The 22,633-nt window shown below is 41.2% G+C and overlaps 1 protein-coding gene across 1 annotated transcript in view; it reads left to right on the top strand.

Annotated features, from left to right (window-relative positions):
• Positions 1 to 885: 885 nt before the first annotated feature.
• LOC308092573 (protein O-mannosyl-transferase TMTC2-like) overlaps positions 886 to 22,633 on the top strand; it is a 116,611-nt gene continuing 94,863 nt past the window's right edge. The window contains exon 1 of the mRNA XM_080438554.1: positions 886 to 1,310. Within this exon, the coding sequence (XP_080294680.1) occupies positions 1,228 to 1,310 (83 nt within the window). The 5' untranslated portion in view covers positions 886 to 1,227. The remainder of the gene's footprint in view (positions 1,311 to 22,633) is intronic.

Here is a 22,633-nt window from a genome sequence, read left to right as displayed (position 1 = left end):
TAAAACGAAATTTGATTTCTCCCCAGGACCCATGCTAGTGAAAATAGCAGATCTACAAGCTCACAACAAGTGAAAATGTTGCATGTTCTCACTGTTTGGGAAACAGCCAGGATACCAAACAAATTGGGGTTCTTTGACATGAAAAGGTTTGAGAAGCACTGCCTGCAACAACAGATAAATGTCCATAGCATGGTGGTAATTGTCCCCTTGTACTCAGCGACACCGTCGTACGGCTGGGTCTAGGACTGGATGGGCTGGTGGCGCGCATGCGTCTGTGATGCAAATCAGCGTTGCCATGTCTGCTTATTATAAGCGACTTTGGGCTTATTTTTCTGTAAAGTCGCTTGTAAATATTGGCAGATGCGGGTTGCAGTTTTTTGGGCTGGTTTCTAACGTGTTACGTGTACTTGCTTATTTAGGCTTGCTTAGTTCCAAATTTTAGATTGTTTTTTTTAAACTAGGGGTTCTCAAATATTAAAAAATGTTTTGTGCCACAGGGGGGAATTTGTGTAGTTAGAATTTCTAGAATCTTTAAAGAAATATTCCAAATATTCCACATTTTATTGCAAGAGTTTTTGAAAATAGGTTTGAAAATAGTTCAGCTATTTTCAAATCCTTTTAGCAGACCTTATAAAGAGCTGTACTTTCTGTGATTTTTTTTTGCCAAACTGTTAATAAAGTAATCAATCAATCAATCAATCAATCAATCAAAGTACTCATGTGGCCTATAAGTTGCTTCTTTTGGGCTTGTTTTCATAGACCTGGTTGCGTGTTTCTCTCGCTGAACTTGGCAACGCTGATCCAAACCCACACGCGGCTCAATCACGACGCTCATGCAGCCGCCGCTATGATGCATCAGACTCAGGCTCTCCGTGCAACCGCCGTCAGAGATCCAGTGAACGCTGGACGTCTATTATCACCGGTCGGGTGAAACGAGGAAAGCTTCCACCCCTCTCGTCCAAACATGGGTTAGGAAGAGGACCTGTATGGACCACTATGGATTATCCACTTTCTGCACTTCTTCTACTGCGAGGAGGATGAGCAGCAGGGGAATCAATGACTGGAGATGTTGTTTTCGGAGAAGAGACGTCTTATTCTTGACAAAGACTGGAGACTGACTGACTGACACAGAGAATAGAGATCACATTCTGATCTCTCTGCTGCTGGTGTACTTTCCTTTTATTTTATTTTTTATTTTTTTCTTATTTTATTTCATTTCTGTGAGAAATGTTTGCAGAATTGGTGAGCAGCGCCGTGGCTTTGCTCCTCTATGTCAACACGCTGGACGCCGATTTCTGCTACGATGACAGGTACTTGTGTGTGTGAATGAATGAATGACATCTGAACTGAAGCCTCTCTGATTGCAATAATGTCCCAATAATATACAGTAGCTCGATACATAGTATATCGTTGTTGTCCCGTTGCCAGTCCAGAACCAACTAGAACATGATGTTGTGTACAGATAGATATACAGAACCGCCAGAATCAGAACGCAGGCAAACGGCAGGCAGGGTGACTTAGTGCGGTGCTGTGTCGATCGGTGCGTTGACATGCTGGCTGGCAGGCAGATCCTCCAGCGACACCAATGATGAGCACAAATTGCACAATACATTTGTTGTCACTTACAGGCAACATGTTATCCACTATTTATAACATCAATGTATCCAATAGCTTATTATGTAATAACATTGTATAATTGTAGTAGATACAATCTACTATGTTATACCAACATTGTATCTACTATGTTATAACAACATTGTATCTACAATGTTATAACATTGTATCAACTATGTTATACCAACATATCTTCTATTTTATAACAACATTGTATCTACTGCAAAATGAATAGAACGCCGTCGCTGCCCGTGGTATATAATATGCATGCATATATATGCTTATTGCAAGGTGGGGTTGTATCCATGTAAGAAATAAAAAAATAATTAAACTACAATAAATAAATAAGGCCAATATAAGGTGTTTCAAATTGGGACCCCTACAGATTGCATGCCTTTGAGTTTAGTTCAATCAATCACTACTTTATTTCTTAAATTGTATCTGCTATTAGCAGTGTCCATAAACAATATGACCATGACCAACGTATCATAGAGGTTACTTGGACGATAAACTTCATTGGGTCTCACAATTCTTTCTGAGCTATTTAGGTATTATTGTACATTGTTGGCTGCAAAGCTACTGATGATTGATAAGGGACCCAAAAGCGTCCAGAATTATTGTTTATCATAAGATAAAATGAAAATATACTCATACCATAAATCATGTAATCTGTATTATTTTATTTGCCCCCCACAGGAACAGAACATTATTAGCAAATATGCTCCCACTAGTGCATTTTATAATGATATTTCATTGCTCTAGACTCAGAAAATTGTTCTACTGTAGTGACCAGAATGGTACAGAATACACTATAAAGTCACTGAGCAAATCATGTATCCATTATGAAGACCTTTAAGGTCTAATGGTAACCTATTTACATTTTCTGCAAAATATGGCATTTAATACTGAAACATGTAGGTTGTGTTGGATAATGCAAAAAAAAAATCCACATAGTTGTAAAGTGAAAGCAAAACATGCATCATACAGCACTTTCAGCTTATGCAGTTTGAAGTGTTGGGTCCAAGGTTCTTTATTTAAGTCTTGTGTACAGGTACAGATTTACTTTTGTTTGGCTCCTCAGACATTGCAGCAGCAACATGATAAACACTTTGTATAGCATTAGATAAGGTACATACACTATGGCAGTCAGTGTATAGCAGCAAATAGACCTAACTGTAAGCACTAGCAGGTTACTATATATAGAATATAGAAATTCTTTATTGGAAATAACACCTTGTGATGTACCATCTCGTTTTCGAGGGGATCCACAGATCACAGAGAATACATCACACAGAACCTTTTGAAAAGTGAGTTTATTCATCATATACCATCTTCGACGTGGACAGAAAAGCATGCCTAATCAATTGCATTAGGAAATATTATCTTTTTTTTGTTCAACATAGCAGTTTGGCCTCTCAGCCGACATGATTTAAGATGATAAGCATTTTGTTTTTGACATGCTTTTGGTTGTAGGCTACATATCACCCAGCGTTGTCTGTTTTTAGCAGCACATGTTGTGTTCCGTTCAGACTTGTAATTAGCAGGCGTCTCAGTACTGTCCCCGTGGGCTAAGGACAATATGAGAGAGAGCGAGAGAGAGAGAGACCAATTGAAATGGCTTGGGACATACAGACTTGTTAAAACTGTATTTGGAACAAAGACCTGATGTGACCTTGTGACTGGAAAGCTGTGAAATGTATGACGTTGCAGCTTCTCCTCTGGTTAATAAAACAGCAATTTTGGTCTAAACCAACACCCCTTAGCTTAGAATAATAGAGAGGGCTTATTTTAAATATGAACATGGCGATAGTTTATAATTCCCTCGGATAACTTCCTAAAATTTGCTGCACCACAATCTACATTCCTTCAGGGTTGCTAACATCAAAGGACAACATTAATATCAAAAGGGAAAACTGGTAGTTCATGTCAGCATGCATTTAAACATAACACACACATGGGAACTATACATTGAAGGCTTATGATAAGGGGAATTCAATTAAATACCTTGTCACAGCTCAGGGCTTTTTCTCCTCCTAGGGACCCCCCCCGGGGAAAAAAGGGAGAAACAAAAACAGCTCAACAGTAAAATCAGACAGTCATTTGACAATTTGGTTCAGTTAGAAAAATATGTGAAATATGTGATATATCTGTAATATTGATAATATTACAAACAAGCTTTTAAAATCCCCCCTAGTATAGTCAATTTACTCACATCTGCCCATTTGATGGTATGCCAAATCTGACACCTGAGGATGTGCTATCATGGATAAGTGTTGTGACTGCAGTGGAATACATAATGATCCTATAATCCATCCTCCATCCAGTCTGCTTGTTTAAGTAAAAAGTGTTTACAAGAACCAAGACGGTTGACTATATATAATTAATGCAGGTTTTTCCTGGCTCGGAATGGGCCTTTGGGGGTGACTGCACTTGACAGTATGCATGATCCGCCCTCGTTGTGTCTACACACTATTAAGTCAGTGGGCCTGTTACCTTATATGACAGAAATCTATGCATTATCTTGTTATTTCTGACCAGTTGATAAACTAAAATATCTATTATGATTGAGTAAATGAAACCCAAATTAACAAAATGGTTAAAAATGTTATTTCTATTTCTATTGGAACATTGAAAGGGGAGGGGAGTGAATGGTTCATTATAGAATACCATAAACCATTCAAAGGGGCAGGTGATTGGCTACAATCCTAATCATAGATTTGTTGATGGGCAAATAACAGCATCATCTTACTTCATCACTAAGGATACATATTTTATTCTGGCAATTCCTATAATTTTGGTCCTGGTGATTTTCCTTTGTGGGGGGCTAAAACCTCTTTGGGGGGCGCCAAAAATTCCTCTATGCAGGATTGTCACACTGCTTGTTCCTCAATGATTTGATTAAATTGTACAAATTCCATACGTAACCCTGAGGTCATTCAGAGGTCACGCTTAAAGGGAACGTCTACCCGAAAACAGAATTTACATTGTTTTCATAATGTTGGCCTAATAGCCTTTAAGCTGAAGGGGGGAAAAGTCTAATCATGTGGATCTCAGGATCCACATGGGAACGGCGTGACTCACAGGGCCAGCCTGTGACGTCACTTATATGACGTATGACTTCAGCCCGATCCGAGACCTATTGACTTCCATTTTTAAATTAAACTTAAATATTTCAAAAAGTTAAAAAATCACACCCAGTGTGACACGGTGCAGGGTTAGGGGGGTACACTGGTGGCCAATCACTGCGCAGGGTTGGGGGGGTGCAATGGGTGTCGATGTCCAAACCTCACATATAGGGGCGGTTTCACCGCCCAAAAAATGGGTGGAAGTACTTATTTGACATCCTTGCAGTGTGGGGGGTGATATTAACACACACACGCACGCACGTACGTGCGCGATGGCTAGCCTCCTGCCGAGCCATGCCATAAAAAAAGTTATCCCTTACAAATCAACCTTATGACCTTGCAGTTAATTTGAATACCTTTCTAGATGAATATGACAGCCTTTATGAGTGGCCTGTTCCATGTTGTCACATCACCGTGGGGGGCATTTCCTGTCACCCCTGTGGTCACACTCATCATATGTGTTGTATACACAGCCTTGACACCTGCGCTGGCATATGGGACTCATGATGTCACACAGTTCATATTACCACTGCTATAATCTACAGTTAGTACCGTGCATGAGTACTTGAGAGCCCAGATAAATGTCAGGAAAGACATATTGTGCAATATTCTTGTGACTTGCTATGAACCTGCAGATGAGGTCGATGTGACGTAGAGAGATCAGAAATTACCAGGTGGTTAAACATTAGTTAGCTCTGATTGTTGTTTAACCACATGAACCAGTGTCCCGTTGTGAGCTTGTAGATAAGATATTTATGGCAAAGATATTTGGTGCAGAGAGAAAAAAGGAGGGGGCCTTAATAGACCCCTGAGAGCCTCCGGTCAACAAACTAGGGGTTAAGTGGTTAATGAATTGATGTCGCAAAAACACCAGTGTGTTTATTTTACTTGTGCAAGGAGACGTCTCTCGCGGTATTCTAGGACCTAGGTGAATTCTCGATAGCACACAATGCTACTGCTGCAGAAAGACAGTCGTACGGCTGAGATTTTCAAGGGACTTCGACTTATACTTTTGGCTGGGAGTGTTAATCCACACACAGAGTGCTTTTATTGTTCCCTGTCATGAGATGATGGATGTGATGAACTTCCCTCTGCTCCTTTCTCAGCCCACATCATACAGTATGATGTTGGAAAGTCGATTATGTGAGGATGTATGAAGGTCCTGGGTTATTCTGAAGGATACAGACTATATGGAACATCATTTATAACTCAGAGAGAGAGAGAGAGAGAGCGAGTCAGGAATGAGGCAGACAGCAGAGCTGAGCTCACACCCACTGATGGCTGAAGACACACACACACACACACACACACACACACACACACACACACACACACACACACACACACACACACACACACACACACACACACACACACACACACACACACACACACACACACACAGTGCTTTAGAAAACATAGCGATCATTATACTGTACAAACTCTTAAATCCAAGTACCTCAATTACAGGTCAGACTCAGAAGTGACAGTCTGTAGTAGTAAAAAGTGTTGAAAGTGTGTGAAATAAAGTAACTGCCTCATGTTTATGACATGACATAAAAAAAATATTATTCATAATTGGTGAAATGGCACATCAAAGTCGAGCTCCAAATTTAGTTTTTATGCCCAGAAAAGGGGAAAAGGGCTTTTTAGAATTCTTCCTTTAAAAAATCACACCCAGTGTGAAGTGAGCGGTGTTATTTAGAACAGTGGTCATCACAGTGATGGAAGCTCACTTTTTTTTTTTTAAGTGCGTGGTGCTATTTATAGGTTATTAATTTCATCATGCGTCTCGCTAGCCAATCACAGTACTGAGCAAAGGGTGTGAATAGAGTCAGCCAATCACAGTACAGCGAAAGACACATTTTCACGACGGTCTTTTCACGACGGTCCCAAACCCACTTATAGGAGCGGCTACGTCGCTCAGAGCGACGTAGCCGCTCAAAAATAATATGATGCAGGCTTACGTCAGCACGTACTGTACCAACCAATTTCAACCAATAATGTCATGATGTCCACCCGTCAATCAGTCGTCCACACAGCTACGATTCATTATGTTCAATACACTAGAGGGCGGTGCTGTATGGAGTTATAGCAGTGATCTGTCGTATCCAATGTGGTAGACGCGTTACAAACAATCTTAAAAACGGTACAGTAAAATATGTTTCTGAAAATATTTCTTTTTTACCCCTTATTGATCCCTTGGGGGGAATTCAGTGTCACCTTCACCGGGCTGATGGCTGCTCAGATGGTCATAATGAGTGCTCGGGGCGGAACTGTTAGGGGTTAAGTGTCTTGCTCAGGGACACCTCTACGTGAAGAGAAATAGGCAATGCATTGCAATCTTGATTTATATTTGAAGCACAGCCTAGTTTGATAAGTTTAATTGGTGTCCTAACGATTCCCAAGCCAGAGCTCAAAACCACGCCCCCATCGCTATGATTGGCTGAGACGCAGACAGCTCCCCACTCTATGTCCCACCTTCCTATCGTCTTTCACTTTGAAATACCTCACAATACAGAAGTTAGATACTTGCAAAATGCCATTTCAGCTAGACTTTAATTTGTGCATGCATACGGGGGTGTATATGTGTGTGTGTGTGTGTGTACTGCAATAGTTGCAGTTTAAAGAAGACAGACACAGAATACAGGGTGATGATATGAAGATGAGCCATCCTGTGGACATAATTCTAGCCTTGTCCAGTCTGGGTTGAATGCGTAATGACTCTGGGTTATCCGTTTGAGGTGGGAGGCCTGTAAATAGCCTAGGGTTGGCCTGATGTGGACTCTCTGTGGTGCTGTTTGGGTCCAGGGCTGCCCCTGCCTCTGTAGCGTCTATCCACCCAGTAATCTGCAGTGTGACTGTTAGGACTCCACTGAAGGATGGAGGCTGTTTCGCGTTGCGGTGGTGTCGAGGGCCCAAGGGCGGAACCCAGCAGTCTGAGCATGTCTTCTTCCACCCCAGTCAGGCTCGCTCTACCAGTGCCCTGTAATTACCACCCTGCCTCCAGAGTGGGACTCACGGCACGGTATGGCAGCCATAATGGTTTCTCTCTCTCTCCTCCCAAACCCCCCACCTCCCCCCACCCCCACCCCTAAGCCTGTGAGGCCTCTAGCTCTCATCATGTGACGGCTGCCTCCAGATGGTCTTGTTTGGGAAGCATTTTGAGGGTTTTTCTACCCTCTGCAGTTTGGAGAGTAGGGTTTGAGGTGGAATCATATGGAGGATGTTGTGTGTTTTGTTTGTTGTTGCCAGGATGGAGACATCAGGTCAGACCTCCAGATGACACACATGTGCATGGACGGGGCTTAATGGAGTCGCCGAAGACGTCGTCATGAGTTCTTCTTCTTGTGGTGCTATACTGTCCCAATGCCAACAAAGAATTCTGAGAACGTTTTATCAGTGAAACATTGGACACATACTTGCACAGGTTATAGAATGCTAATAATTCACACAGTGAATATTGTATGCGTTTTAAAAAATCAACAAAAAGAGGATGCTTTGCCTTCGATATCGAATCTGTTCCCCAAAGCCGCAAAGGAATGAATCTTCTTCAGCTGGATGGGAAAATGTTTGTCAATGCAATGCCTTGGTAGACGTCTTGGCCAAGCCAGACGCACCGCTGCTGGAAATCGAACCTAGGCCTCCGCATTAATGGACGAGAGATTTACCTCCAATCCTCCAAGCAACCCAAACAACAACGTAAATGCAGTTCTCATTTCACAGAAATCAATGATTCTGGAGCATTTAATTTCTACTGTTTCTCACTAGCCCAGAGAGATCATCTCAAGTTCCAACCACAGATACAGTAGATGGCCTCCTTCTCCATAATGCTTCATTTCCAACAGATATGAGGGTTGGAATTGTATGCTATTTCCACTCTCGCCACAATTGCAAGATAAGCCGGGCTGGCAGAAGCACGTTTGGTGCTAAAAATACTATTAATGAGGGGTTCAGATATGTTTGTGCATTGCTTCTGCTACCCGCAGAAAACCCAGAATTACTTGCAGCAATTGAGTCCTGGATAGAGTGAGTTCATATTTAGGTCATGGGAAATGGCTCGACTAGATGCAATGCTCATTTTTTTGGTCGCTGTCATCAAGCCCAGAATAAGATTTAAGGAGGAATCGGTGCTGAGTTTCATGTTGATTTAAAAACAGATTATTTTGAAAATCTGCACTATACTACTTGAACCTGAGAATATGTTTCTCCTGATGCAATGCTTGGTAATATAATATTAGGAGACGCGTACGCACACACGCACGCACACGCGCACACACAGTAGTGCGCAGTAACAGTCCTCTGGAGATTTGTCCTGTATCTCTCTATTGTGGGTCAGTGGGTTTCTCAGTGCTGGTAAATGAGCTCCACAGACTCATGTACAGTACTGTATGACAGCATGGGATGGCAGCTCTGTGTATTGTCTGGTGAGACCCTGTCCTGTTGAGGCCAATCTTATCACTCCAGCACAACTCGCATAGAGAAACCGCTGTTTATATCCATTCTAAAAAAAAGTGTTGATGTGCAGCAATTGGTTTGCAAATGAGACATGATGCGTTACATAAGGAGAGTGACCAACAGTGATATGTCCATTATTGATTGGTGCTGCTTCACCAGCAGCCAGTTGAAACGCTGGTGGCCTTAGCAGCATCCTAGTTCAACCAGTCAAGCTTTGATTTTTCCTTCACCCACACTAATCCTCGATGACATTTTACATGTGGAACAAGCTCATGCAATGCCACCAGATAGCCATAACCACCGTGGTCCAGATGGCGTCTAGACCGAAACGTTCTGGAGATGCATATGATGCATATACGTTTTGTGGGTTTCTCCTTAGCTTAGATGGCTTGATGTGGAGGTGGTCAGGCAGTTAGAGGTGTAGGATATCGGGTTCTCCCGAGCTTTGATTGCTGCAGTGGACTTGTATCCACGGCGGAGTGAAATCCAATAGGTCTCTCTCCAGGGTGTAGTAGTGTGCTAGATTACCCTAGGGATTGCCTGCCTCAGACGATGATCGTCATGTGTGATGTACTGTAATAGGGCTATAGGCCAGTGTATTGCCGGGCCGAGAGTCAAGACAGCCTGATCAGTCACTGTGCCTGAAAGCTTGATGAAAGCCTGCGTTGTGCTACAGCCAGACACTGAGAGAGAGAGAGAGAGAGAGAGAGAGAGAGAGAGAGAGAGAGAGAGCTGCCTCAAAGCTACTCTGAGATTAATCAGATCCTGGATGCTTTGTAATCACCTGACTGCTATACAGAGGGATGAGAAATGGGCCATATGTAGTTGTTGGGTTAGCTGCTGGGTCTTAGGTTGAAGCTTTAGAGGGCATTATCTTTGCTGTGCTGCTTACTTTTTAATCAGAGACCTCTTTGCATATTCACAGTCCTCATGCCTGTTTACTTAATTACAGTTTAACTTTACAGTTTAGGCATTTAGCAGACGTTCTTAATCCAGAGCGATTTACAGTAAGCAAGGACACAAGATTTAACGGGCGAAGGATTATCTCTCCATACTTGGCTACTGTATCACACATCTAGTTTACGCACACACGCGTGCACGTGCATGCACACAAACAACAACCGTGATCACCTTAGACTGAAATAGTAGATAATTTAATACAGACTGATAAAATAAACTGTCTTTCTTCACACAGTTACACTGAAAAATCTTGAGGGTAAATTTAACTCTTAGAGTGTCATTTTTCCCCCCAGTTAAATTAACACTCAACAATAATGTGAGGTGTGCTTAAAGGGCAAGACCACTTTGGTAGAGGTCTGGGTTATGTAGTTACCTCGCCATGATGTAACTCCAAAGGTGGACAAGAAATAAAAAATAATTGCTCCGTTGATTAGAAATTGATCATTCAAAATATGCTCCCCATTGACTTACATTGTACAGTAAAACAGCTCTCAAAGTCGCTCTTTTAGCATGTAAACGAATGTAAACAAAGTTGATTCAGACAATATAGAACATCATCAAACCCAGTACTGTTTTTTTTTTAAATAAAAATGTTAACTTACTGTTGATTTTGCCATTTTTATTAGAAAGAAAACCCGGACTGGATCGGCGGATCCGGATCCGGATCTTCAAATAGTAAAATCATCAGGAAGTTGACATTTTTATTAAAAAAATAAACAGTACTGGGTTTGGTGATGTTCTATATTGTCTGAATCAGCTTCGTTTGTGTTCGTTTACGGGCTAAAAGAGTGACTTTGAGAGCTGTTTCAGTGTACAATGTAAGTCAATGAGGAGCATATTTTGAATTATCAATTTCTAATTACTGGAGCAATTATTTTTAAATTCTTGTCCACCTTTGGAGTTACATCATGGCAAGGAAACTACACAACCCAAACCTCTACCAAAGTGGTCTTGCCCTTTAAGTCAAAACAATGGATATATTATAAAGTGCATGAATTTAAAAAAAAATCAACATGGGAATGATTATGACAATTATGCAAAATTATTGTGATTATCTCAAATAATTGCGATTATGTAATAATTGTGACAGGACTATCTCTGATATATCTCCTAGTGCCTGTTCTGTGCATTCCTTAAGACACTGTTTGGAAGGGGGGGGTCTCCCCCTCAGTAATGTTGGGTGTAGTGTATCCACCCATCATTAGACATGGGTCTCAAATGATTCCATTCAAGTGGACTAAGTCGTTAATGGGTCTAGACAGGGGTTTGGATTTTGAAAAGCTAATGTTGGCTGATGGATCTTAAGCTGTGTCCAGCTTCAGTCTCTCGGCCCCTCTTCATATTAATGGGATTAACAGGCCTGTGGATGAGAGGGGGGGAGGTTGTAAGCAGAGAACCCCAAGCCATTAGAAACAAAAACTCCCCTGTCCACAATATCCGAGGGGGGCGCTATATTTTGTCGTTTTCAATGAGGAGGAAGAGAAAGGTTCCCTCTTATGAGGGTCTGTCCATCTCCACGGCCTCGTTCTCCGACACGGTGCACTGGTCCTTTCAGATAAGGTTATTATGACACCAGTTGGCCGGTACAGGACACCGGCTTTGTCCATTGTGGGAAGAAGGGTCTGTGTGGTCCCTCTATTCTCTCTAGACCCAGTGAAGGAGGCCATTTGTCCTGAAATGGAGGGTAATTAAGGTCCTGGTTCTGTTGGTCTGTTGTTTGCGAAGGACAAAGAAGCAGGACCTCTGTGTTTGAACAAAAAACAAACAAAAAAACTGGCAGCTTTGAAGACCAACCAGTCAAAACCAATGGGGTCAGCTGGATTGTGGGTGCATGCCGCGCGGTTAGTGTCCTGGAGTGGGAAAGGAAGGAAGGAAGTGGACATAGGATTCACTGAGTGTGCTAACAGTAGCTGTATTGTGTTATGAATATGCCAAGTAAACTTGCCAACTCAGTGCTTGGGGAAGCATGCCAGTGTAAAGACGATGTGCCATTTTATGTTCTCAGGGGGACTAATAGACCAGCGGTACTGCATGTCAGTTGTTTAATATACTTCATTGCAATTTACTTAGATATTCTTATTTTGATACTAATTGTATCACGCTGTGATAGGGCTGCACGGTTATTCCTGAAATCATGATCACAATTAGCGTGTGATCATGATTATAGATAATGATTTGTGGTGGAAAGAATTATCACTTTGTTAATGCCTTGGTTGCCCATTGTGCTCATTGATGTGATGCCATTGGCCAAATGGCCTCTGTGAGTATTGTGCCTCTGTGAGCTTGATGGATAGGGAGATTAGTTGTACAATGTTCTGCTTATTAATCCTCCTGTAACAATGTGGAGACGAGGGTAAATATGCTAGGCCTGACCAGATCATTATGTTTAAATGAATTGTCAAGTTTCATCATTACATAATGATTCTACATTACTTTCGATTAACTGATTAGCCCTGCGGTTTAGACCTGTTGGACTTGGATGTTCAGCTGCATGTTACATCTTCAAACAGAGGTCAATCAGCATATTTTCTGTTTGCCAGGTGTCACACAGTCAGTTTAAAGTAATTAAAAAGTAGCCAGTGTGAGTTCTGCTTTGCAAAGCCAACCATGCTGAAGTGCAATTCATCCAGCTCTTCAAAACAACACGTTGAAGTTTCTCTGACATTCTGTTATTATTGTGGTTGAAGTGGTTTTCAAATATGATTACAGCACAGTATCAGATTTTTTCCCAAGTGTGGTTAAGTGAGTCAAACGCAGCACAGAGCAGCCTGTGGTCTGGTCAGTGAAGCTACTGTGGCTAACCTGGTGCTCAAGGGGCGATCACACTGAGACACCAGCAAAACCATCAGATAAAAGTTGATATATTCTCCACTTTTCAGCACAGTCCGCGGAATCAATGTCACACTTGGCCCAGGCAGTCAATCAAATCAAGCAAGAGCAAGCTTTACTACTTAACCGCTTTCTGTTTTGGTACCGATAGATGTGGTAGGAAATTGAATGCTGTTACAATGGCAAGTCACCACTACAGGAGCTGACTTTGCGTGCTACTATTTCTAATTCCAAACATGCAGAATGGTGATCGATAAAATTTTGTACTGCATTTTGTGCGGACCTCTACATTAGTTTAGCTTTTGTTCTGAGACCTAGACGTACTGTAGCAATTATCACGATACTGCAGCACAATTAAATCTGGTGCAAATGGAGTGGTTCTAATTCTGCTCGTCACGACTCGATGAGGCAGATGAGTCTGACATCTCGCCAGATGGGGAACCGCTCATGCCGTATTGTGTTTCACATATCCAGCCAACACACTCTCTCTCTCTCTCTCTCTCTCTCTCTCTCTCTCTCTCTCTCTCTCTCTCTCTCTCTCTCTCTCTCTCTCTCTCTCTCTCTCTCTCTCTCTCTCTCTCTCTCTCTCTCTCTCTCTCTCTCTCTCTCTCTCTCTCTCTCTCTCTCTCTCTCTCTCTCTCTCTCTCTCTCTCTCTCTCTCTCTCTCTCTCTCTCTCTCAAAGGCGAGTGATTGATGGAATCACGATGGTTAACAGGTTCGATTTCCGTTGTATATTTTGGCTATGCACTGACCCCCACCCCCACCCTGGTATCTGTTGCAGTAATGTTTACTCTTCATCCTAGACCTTCACATGTGTGACTTTCCCCGCTCTGGATAATCCAGCCAAGTGAGATCTTCCTCTTGGGCAGGAGAGAGTCATAATGCAACTGGCGGAGGTTTATTTTTGGTCGGAGAATGAAGTTTGTGTTGAGATAAAGTGTACAACTGTTTTTCCCGTTCCTGGCCCCTTGTGGGTTTTAAGGAGCTGGATCGAAGTGCTGTCAGCTACTCTGACGGAATAATGAGACTTCCTAAATGTGCTCCCTCAAGAAAAATAAATATCGGTAGAGAGAAATAAATGGTGTGAGATAGAGAGAAGCAGAGAGAATTATGAGAGAGAGAGGTAGGAAGAGAGAGAGAGAGGGAGATAGATGAGGAGAACATATTATGTATTAGATAGAAGTCTGTTCCTTGCTTGTTTAAGTGTTGTAGTATAAATGGGCAATCAGTTTCAGCATGTAAGTGACCTCACGGTGGTGTCCTGACCATGAACTCATGCTGCCGTCAGGTCTTCCCGTACAACATCTACTTGATGAGATGTTAGAAATTCCACCTCCACGCCAGATCCCCCAGGTGGCCCTTCATCCAGCCTGTAGTTTGCTCTAGCTAGCAGGTACTTCAGTGTTTTTATTCCCGCCCCCGCCCCCCCTTCTCGACACCACATGGTAGAGACATCAGCGGCAGCTTTAATTAGAAGCAGTTTAAGTAAATCCATCGTCTTCACTGCCGGGTTCAAAGCTTTGTTTTCCTTTGTGTGAGTGACTGCTGTAAAAGGTCGAAGGCCTTAGCCATCAGATGCACGAGGCCCGCTCGTCAGATAAATCGTCTTTCACTAAAAACTTCCACAGGGCCCTGCAATCTCTTTCACGTTCTTGGCTATCTCTCTCTTTCTCTCTCTCTCTCTCTCGCTCTCTCTCTCTTAATGCAATGAGGCCATCATCTTTTCTTTGATTGATTGGTCTGAATACTAGCTTAACATGACAGCTGGAGTGAGGCAGGCTGGCCTCAGGTATAGAGATCACTGGTTTATCTGGGTGGCAGCGCTGTTGTTTTGGAGATAATCGGTTTTAGATTGGGCATTCTGACGATGTCAACACCATCTAATAAGGCTCTTTGTGCCCTCGCTGTCATCTCTCACCGGGACTTATGAACGCAATCATGGAGCTACTGTCTATCGCTTGGCAGCTCATTGCAGGATTATAGATTTCACTGAAGGAATAATATTTCATAGTTTCCCAAGTGAGTGCACAGATGTTTGGGTCCTTATTCAAGTGAGTAACGATTTGATGTTTGTCTCTATGCTCTCATTGCACTAGAACAGACAGACAATCAGTGGTTATTATGCATAATGGAGTCTCTTGGCTACAGTGACACAGTGGATTACTGTTATTATTGTGCATTGTACTTGGCTTGGGCAATGCCCAAAAAGTTATTTCATGAGGTAGACCGGCCAAAATGTTGTGATATTATACGATATTGATTGCAGTTCTTCTAAGTGCGCGTGATGTAGGCCTAGATACATTTAAAATGTGTAATGTACATTTTAATTAACTCAGTTGTTAGGCAATCTACCGTATACATCTTGCACACAAAATAAATAAATAAATGCAAGGACAAACACACACACACACACACACACACACACACACACACACACACACACACACACACACACACACACACACACACACACACACACACACACACACACACACACACACACACACAGGCGGAAACATTATCTCCATCCCTCACGTTCACCCTGGGGGAGATAATAAAGAAATGATTTAAGGCAGCAGACTTCTTGCTGGTAGACACTAATCAATCAAATGATATCCTCCTTTCTCCTTTTTGGATGTTGTTGTATCACATGCTTATTTAAAGTCAATTAACTTTTGATTGGCCTTTTTGACAGTATCGTGTACTTGACATTCACCTTGAAATGATCCCACTTACTCTGTTTTATTGTTGTACCTCAGGACAATTAGATATTGTTTTCATGGGCAGTTTTACGATAAATTACAAACTTGCTTTAACCTCATGCAATTAAAGTTGTTCTGCTGAGTGGTGTGATTAGACATTTTAAACTAAAATATATGATTAACGTTAGCCAAGCACAGGTGTTGTGTCAATAATATGAAATATTTATTTTGAGCAATGCTATTCGGTTCTTAAGTCTGACGTCATTTTGTAGTCCGACGTCACGTCCGGGTCCAAAAGGCACCAGCACCGTCCACTCTTCATTGTAAACAAACATGTTGGAACCCCTAAATCTTTTTACAATAACCTCCTTTTTCAGCAATGAACCATTGAGGGTTAATAAGGGTCTTAATGCTAATATCATTGACAGTAAAAAGTAGGCTAATATATATATTTATATTTTTTATTTATTATTATTATTAACATAATAATATATTTTATATTTATTTATATATATATATTTATATATAGATGTATATAAAAAAACGATTTCCTCTTCTTTTTGTCGTTGCAAGGAAAGCGGTAAAATGACACTTTATTCGTTATTTTAGTCTGGGAGCACTGCGCATATTGGGAAAATACACACCCGGAAGTTATTCTAGCGGGGCGCAACGTCACGTCTTAACAACCGAATAGATTGTCATAAATGGTGTCCTTAATGTCCTATTTCTGCTTTGACCTGGCTGTATTCCTGCATATAGAGCACCGAAGTCTGACTTAATTTACACATCCTACCTGGGTCGGGTTTTCTTTTGCCCCATTCTGATTTCCCATAGACGTGTTTAATATCGCGTCAAATAAGAACTGTGTTCTAAAAATAAACAAATGATCCTGGCGGTTTGACTCTTATGGATATGAAGCATCAACTGACGATGAGAAAACGCTAATGTTACTTCCGCCTAATTAGTTACATTTTCGCCAGAAACAGACTGTATCAAATATGAGTGACTGACTATCATAAACGATACAGAGCCTCCTCCCTGACAATATCGCAGAGACAGTTTGTTTATTTTTGGACCACAATTCTTATGACTCTAAGATGACCCAATGTTATTCTCCATAGAGAAATTACTTCCGCGAACCAGGCGATGAACGAGTGACGTCAGGACTCCTGTACTCTATAGGCAAGGTCTAATAGCTTTACAATGTAATATCTTAGTAAATGTGCTGTGGGAAAGTGAACATCCTCTGTCATAATCACATAATCATCATTTTGAATTTGGAATGATCTCATGTCAGTTATTAAGAGGTCTTCTGGTTTTCTCCTGGAACTATCTCTGCTTTCCCTTCAGTGTCCACATTTTGATGAACGATGGGAAGAGATGTTTGGATTAGCAGCTGCTCTTGAAACATAGATCTTCAGAAGCCATCAAAGTTCATGGTTTTTCACAGGATTACATTTCCTCTCTTGTGGGTCAGATTGTTTAATAAAACTTAGTTGGGTACCATTAAAAGACATTTAATCATTATAGTGTTGTGGGTCTGGTTTGGAGTGTGTGTGGGGAGGGTAGTGTCTGTGTCTGGTAGAAACATGAGTAGGATTGAAGATGTGCTGCTGCTTCAGTGACTGCAATGAGCTGCCTGGTTGGATGTGTGTTAACCATAACCGTTGGGGCAGCAGGGGCTCAGGAGGTAGAGTAGAGTGGCCCCTTCAGAATCAGAAGGTTCCCGGTTCAGTCCCTGGTTCAATCACTGACTCCCCCTGTGTTAGTTAGTGCCCATGGGCAATACACTGAACTGCTAGGATTTCCATTATTTCCTCCGCCATCGGTGTGTGAATGGGTGAACATGGAAGTGCACCATTTACTATTTACCCTCAGCAGCATTGCAGTGTCATAAAGAACACATCCCTCAATGGGAACCATGCTGCTATTACCAAATTAAACAAATGCAATGAATTTTCTTTTCTTGACATTGTTTGTGACCTTGACCTTTGATCATTTTGTCCCAAAAGTTTATACAGCCTGCTGATCATTCCCTACACGTTTTATTTAAATCTGTCCATCTTAATAACAAAGAAACAAACAAACAGACTGAACGATTACAATAACCTGCCATGCATTACTTTTCATTCTACACCAAATATATTATGCAAAAATAGCTGATCTACAAGCTCACAACATGTCACAACATGGCACGTTGTTACTAGTTAGCTTGTAGATCTGCCACAGCAGTTTTGAAGAAATTTCACCCAAGAATATAGGGATGGCACGATTCATGTAGTTAAAAAAGCAAACAGATCATGAGTCCAACCAAAGTTTGTCAGATTTGTCCGACTTAGGAGATTGTGTCTGTAGACTTTGTGGGTGACTCTCATTGGACTCCCAGGGGTGTAGACAGCTGCTGCAGTCATATAGCCCCCCTCAGTCTAAACCAGATTAAGAGTTAAAAGCTTTTATGCCATGCAGGTTGAGACGTTCTTAAAGCTCACTTAAAGTCCGTACTCCTCCATCTAGGGATTTCCTGCATGGGTGCATACCGTGTTTTTGCCTCAGTGCAAGAGCCACAGGCTAATAATAATAAAAGCCAGCATAATCAAGTTTAAATTAATGACGGGTCAAAGCTATGTCCAGGTTAAAAAGCTGAGCATCTCCACAAAGTTGTGGGTTTGATCATAGAATTAAGATACAGAGTCTTCTAATCCTAAAAGAAAAGCAGTCTTCATTTTTCATGTCAGTACCGGCACAGTGTAAACATTACCACACGGATATGTTGCGTGTTGGTAAGCTCAGGGAAACCTTAGCCTTAGCTGCATTAGATTGTCCAGCACCTGTCATGTCTGCACTCTGCAGATGTTCACCTTTTGACTTGAGATCCTTCAATGCAATGTTTTGGAAATATTAGGCCTATAGCCTACATCTTTGTTAAGGACAAACAGAAACACATGAGGAAGACATTCACTGGTGTTTTCAGTCTGTAAATAAATCACAAATCTCCTCATTATTTGACCATGGGCCTACCCTGCAAAAAAAGCGCAAGAGCTTAGACTGTAGTCCTAAACAAACAGCTTTAAATCCCCTTCAAATAAACACTGGGATAACAGTGACAAACACATCTGTGAGATGGAAAGATGCAGGCTGCTGAGGAGAATGCAAGCAAGAACACATTTGTCACTGTACACTGAGGAACAGAGGATTTACTCTGGTGGGCTGTGTCAAATAGTCCACAGTTATGAGTGATTTGAAACGGGATCAGACATGTTTTTTTTTTTTAAAGATTATGTCTTTTCCATGAAAACTCTGTTTTGGTTATTGTTGTTGAAATGCAAGAAGCTTCCTCAGAACCTACAGTGGAGTTAGACATTGATTGCAAAGAGCTTACTGCTAGTATTGTGCAGGCGTATATTATATTTGTCTAGAATCAAGAGAATCAAGAGGGATTTGTCTCTTACTCCCACAGGCACTTAAGCAGCAGAATGTTGGTAGGACATGTTCTGCAGAGATTTTGCTAGTACAACAATGCAATATAACAACAAGATAAACATCAAATGAATGAATGATACTGGATAGACTGAAGTAAAAAAAAGAAAGAAGAAAAGTACAGGTAGAACAGTGCAGTTATGATAAACCTCTTAAGACAGGTATGATATACTGTATTTAGCTGCAGTATCAAATGTGCAAGAAGCAAAAGTCGTACATACATATGTCTGTTTCAGTTCCTGTAATTTATATTGTACACTGAGGGGTGGGGCTGGGGCCTCATCATCTAATGAGGGCATTAGTTCAAAGTTCCTGTGGAAAGTATGAATGGGAATATTCAAAACGGTCAGATAATACATTTAGTTTTTAGAGGCCTTCGCCCATTCTCACCACAACTCCAATTTTCTTTAACAGACTCCTATAATAGTATTTCGAAAGCAAACAAGTTTTTTTGTTTCTTTAACAACTAAAAAGTGAAAATTATGTGGAGGAACCCTGATGAATCTTGACGTGTAATTGTGCCCATTTAAATGTTCAGGATTGAAAAGTCGAGGTGTTTATTGTTGTTGCTTCGTGTTGTCATCCAGTCCACTAATATATTTATTTCTTCTCTCCTTTTATATGGTCCTGATGCTGTCCCTGGTGGTTCCCTTTCAAAGGTAAACATTATTTTCTTTTGCATAGAGGGCCGTGTTCATCTTTGCTTCTTAGTCAGTAGTTTAGTCATGAGGTAATGTCGTTTTCAGTGTCACAGACAGACAGTCGGTGGTTTTAGTCATGAGGGGATGTAGTTTTCAGTGTCACAGACTGACGGTCGGTGGTTGTAGTCATAAGGTGATGTTGTTTTGTGGGTTCATCTGGGTGGAGCAGAGTGCTATGTGAGCTGACTAGAATAGAACAGAGGTGGAGGCGTCCTGCAGTCAGTGACAGGCTGGAAATTGATGTGATGGAGCTCCACCCCACTGAGCCGGGAATTAGATGTCATCTACAGACCTGGTGGGGAGTCGACGGGATGTGATGGGTGGAGGGCCCTGTGGCTCTTATACACTCAGCGCTGCATGACGAAGGACACGCGGTCACTGTCATTGAACATTGTTGCAGCGTTCAAGTCTTTGCTATCAGCAAACTGGCTTTCATGAAGTTTTTGGAGGGGTGAAATTATTACTATGGGACCATACTTTAGTGACGCAGGCCATTTGCTTTTACTGGCCAATATATTTGACCGTGTGGTTTTTCCATACCACAGGCGCAGAGATATTTCCTTTTAACTGTCCGTCATTTTAGGAGATATCAAGGATATGAAACATGAATCCCACCCAAGGACTGTTAATGTCTACTATGATATCGTTGCTGTCAGGCAGAAACCTTGCATCTCCATATGTATGTGTTTTTTTGTAAATTAATGCTCTACTTCATCATACTACAGAGTCACATAGAAAAAATAGCCGCTCTACAAGCTCACAACACGACAGATTGCAACACGTTGTGAGCTTGTAGATCTGCCATTTATGATATTTTTGAATTTGTTTAAAGTGAAAGTGGTTAAGTGTGTCTGTGGGTTTTATCAATATTTAATCAATAAAAAGTATCAACGGCCCGGAGGCCGCTGGCCTAGTGGTCTGGGCACAGACTCTAATATAGCCTGACAGCGCACCGCACGTTCGAGTCCCGTTCCCGACAGTCTTTGCTGCATGTCTCTCCCCATTTCCTGTCTATCTCTACTAAACACTATAAATAAAGGCAGAAAAGCCAGAAATATATCAAATAAATAAATAAAAAAAGTATTAACAAGAGCTTGTGACTAAATAATAACTGCATTGGATCAAATGGAACACAGGTTCTTTTTTCCTTTTCCTGAAAAGTAAAGGACATACAAGGTGTCCACCCGACTGTGACAATATGCAATCCCACTATTGGGGGAGGGACACTTGACGCACTCTGGCTGTACTCTTTGTGGTTTAAGACCCCCTTAGAAGCCATTATGGAGACTAATAGCCCCAGTTCTCCTGTGCTGGGAGTCCCCCAATGCACCAGAAGTGACCTCATATCTACAGCGCGTAGTCTTGATTGCATTTTGGCTGTTTTATGAACTGGTATTGTTTGTTTTAGTGTCCATCAGTTCTAACATACTGTATCTGCTGAACATACAGTACAACATGAATAATACAAAGGCAATAATCATAAAAATAACGTTCACTTTTCCTTAGGAACTTTACTCTAGTTTACCCATGCACACTGCCGGTTCATCCAGTGAAATTATAATAACAGGATTGACCATTGAGCTAGGTTTCTATAGTAACGCGACAGTGCACCTTTTAATTTATATATATATTTATATGTATATAATATAATAATAATAATATATATATATATATATATATATATATATATATATATATATATATATATATATATATATATATATATATATATATATATATAGTATGTACTATATATATGTATGTACTGTATATTATATTCTATTTGGTTAAAACAAAATGTTTAGTAATGTAGTAGTAATCTTTGTTTTGGGGTGTTTGCTCAGTAACAGGGGCCTCTCCAGCTCTTTATTAAACAGAAAATACATTTTCAGGAGAGAGACTCCATTTATCAGGGTCTGTCCATGTTTATCTGTTAATTATTTTGTCTCATTACTTCCAATTTCAATTGTTTATCCTTTATCCTGTATGAGTACTCTCATTTGATCGGATGAAATTGGTATCCCAACCTGAACATTTTTTTTCTGTTTACTAAAGTGGTGGAGAGACAGGGAGTCCCCTGTTATTGAACAAACACTCTACAATGATTACTATGGTACTGTAGTAATATAGAGCTTTTTAGCATTATTTTAACAAAAGAATATCACTTACACCCTACCCCCTTTAATCACACCACATGGTACTGTACTGTATATGTATATAATTATCTGTACTGTATATATACAGCATGTGTATATACTGTATGCATATCATACAGTATAGTACTGTAAGCAAACCACACGGTACTTACTGTATTTGGCAGCAATGCTTTCTAGCACAGCTTTTCTGAGCCAGCACAGGAGGATTGGTCAATTGCACAGACACTTTTCAAGTTGTAAAAAATCTATACAGATATATTTTTCTTGGGTCTTTTGTTTTTTTGAAAGAATTCTTTGCCTTTAGGAAGGCAAGTAGAAGTTGGAATGAATAAAAGAACACTTTACACCTCATAAAAACCTGAGAGTGTACCTCAACATCAGCTGCTGAGGGGCTCTCGCTCTGTTAAGGGGCCTCGTTTGCACCCAGTGCAGTCCACCTGGCTGGGCCCCTGTTAGAAGTGGTGGAGCAGGGGCCAGGCCAGGGCCCCTTTTAAGGCATCTTGTTAGACATGGTGGAGCGGGGCCCCTGTAAGGAGCCCTGTCAGAAGTGGTAGGAGTAGGGTCCAGGGCTCCTATGTTGTAGCGGGGCCCCTGTAAGTATACTTCCACA

This window comes from Gymnoscopelus braueri, assembly GCF_963280865.1.
Source record: "Gymnoscopelus braueri genome assembly, chromosome: 9".
In the NCBI taxonomy this organism is placed as follows: domain Eukaryota; kingdom Metazoa; phylum Chordata; class Actinopteri; order Myctophiformes; family Myctophidae; genus Gymnoscopelus; species Gymnoscopelus braueri.
The sequence above is the reverse complement of the archived record's forward strand: the minus strand, read 5'-3'. Positions and strand labels throughout refer to the sequence as shown.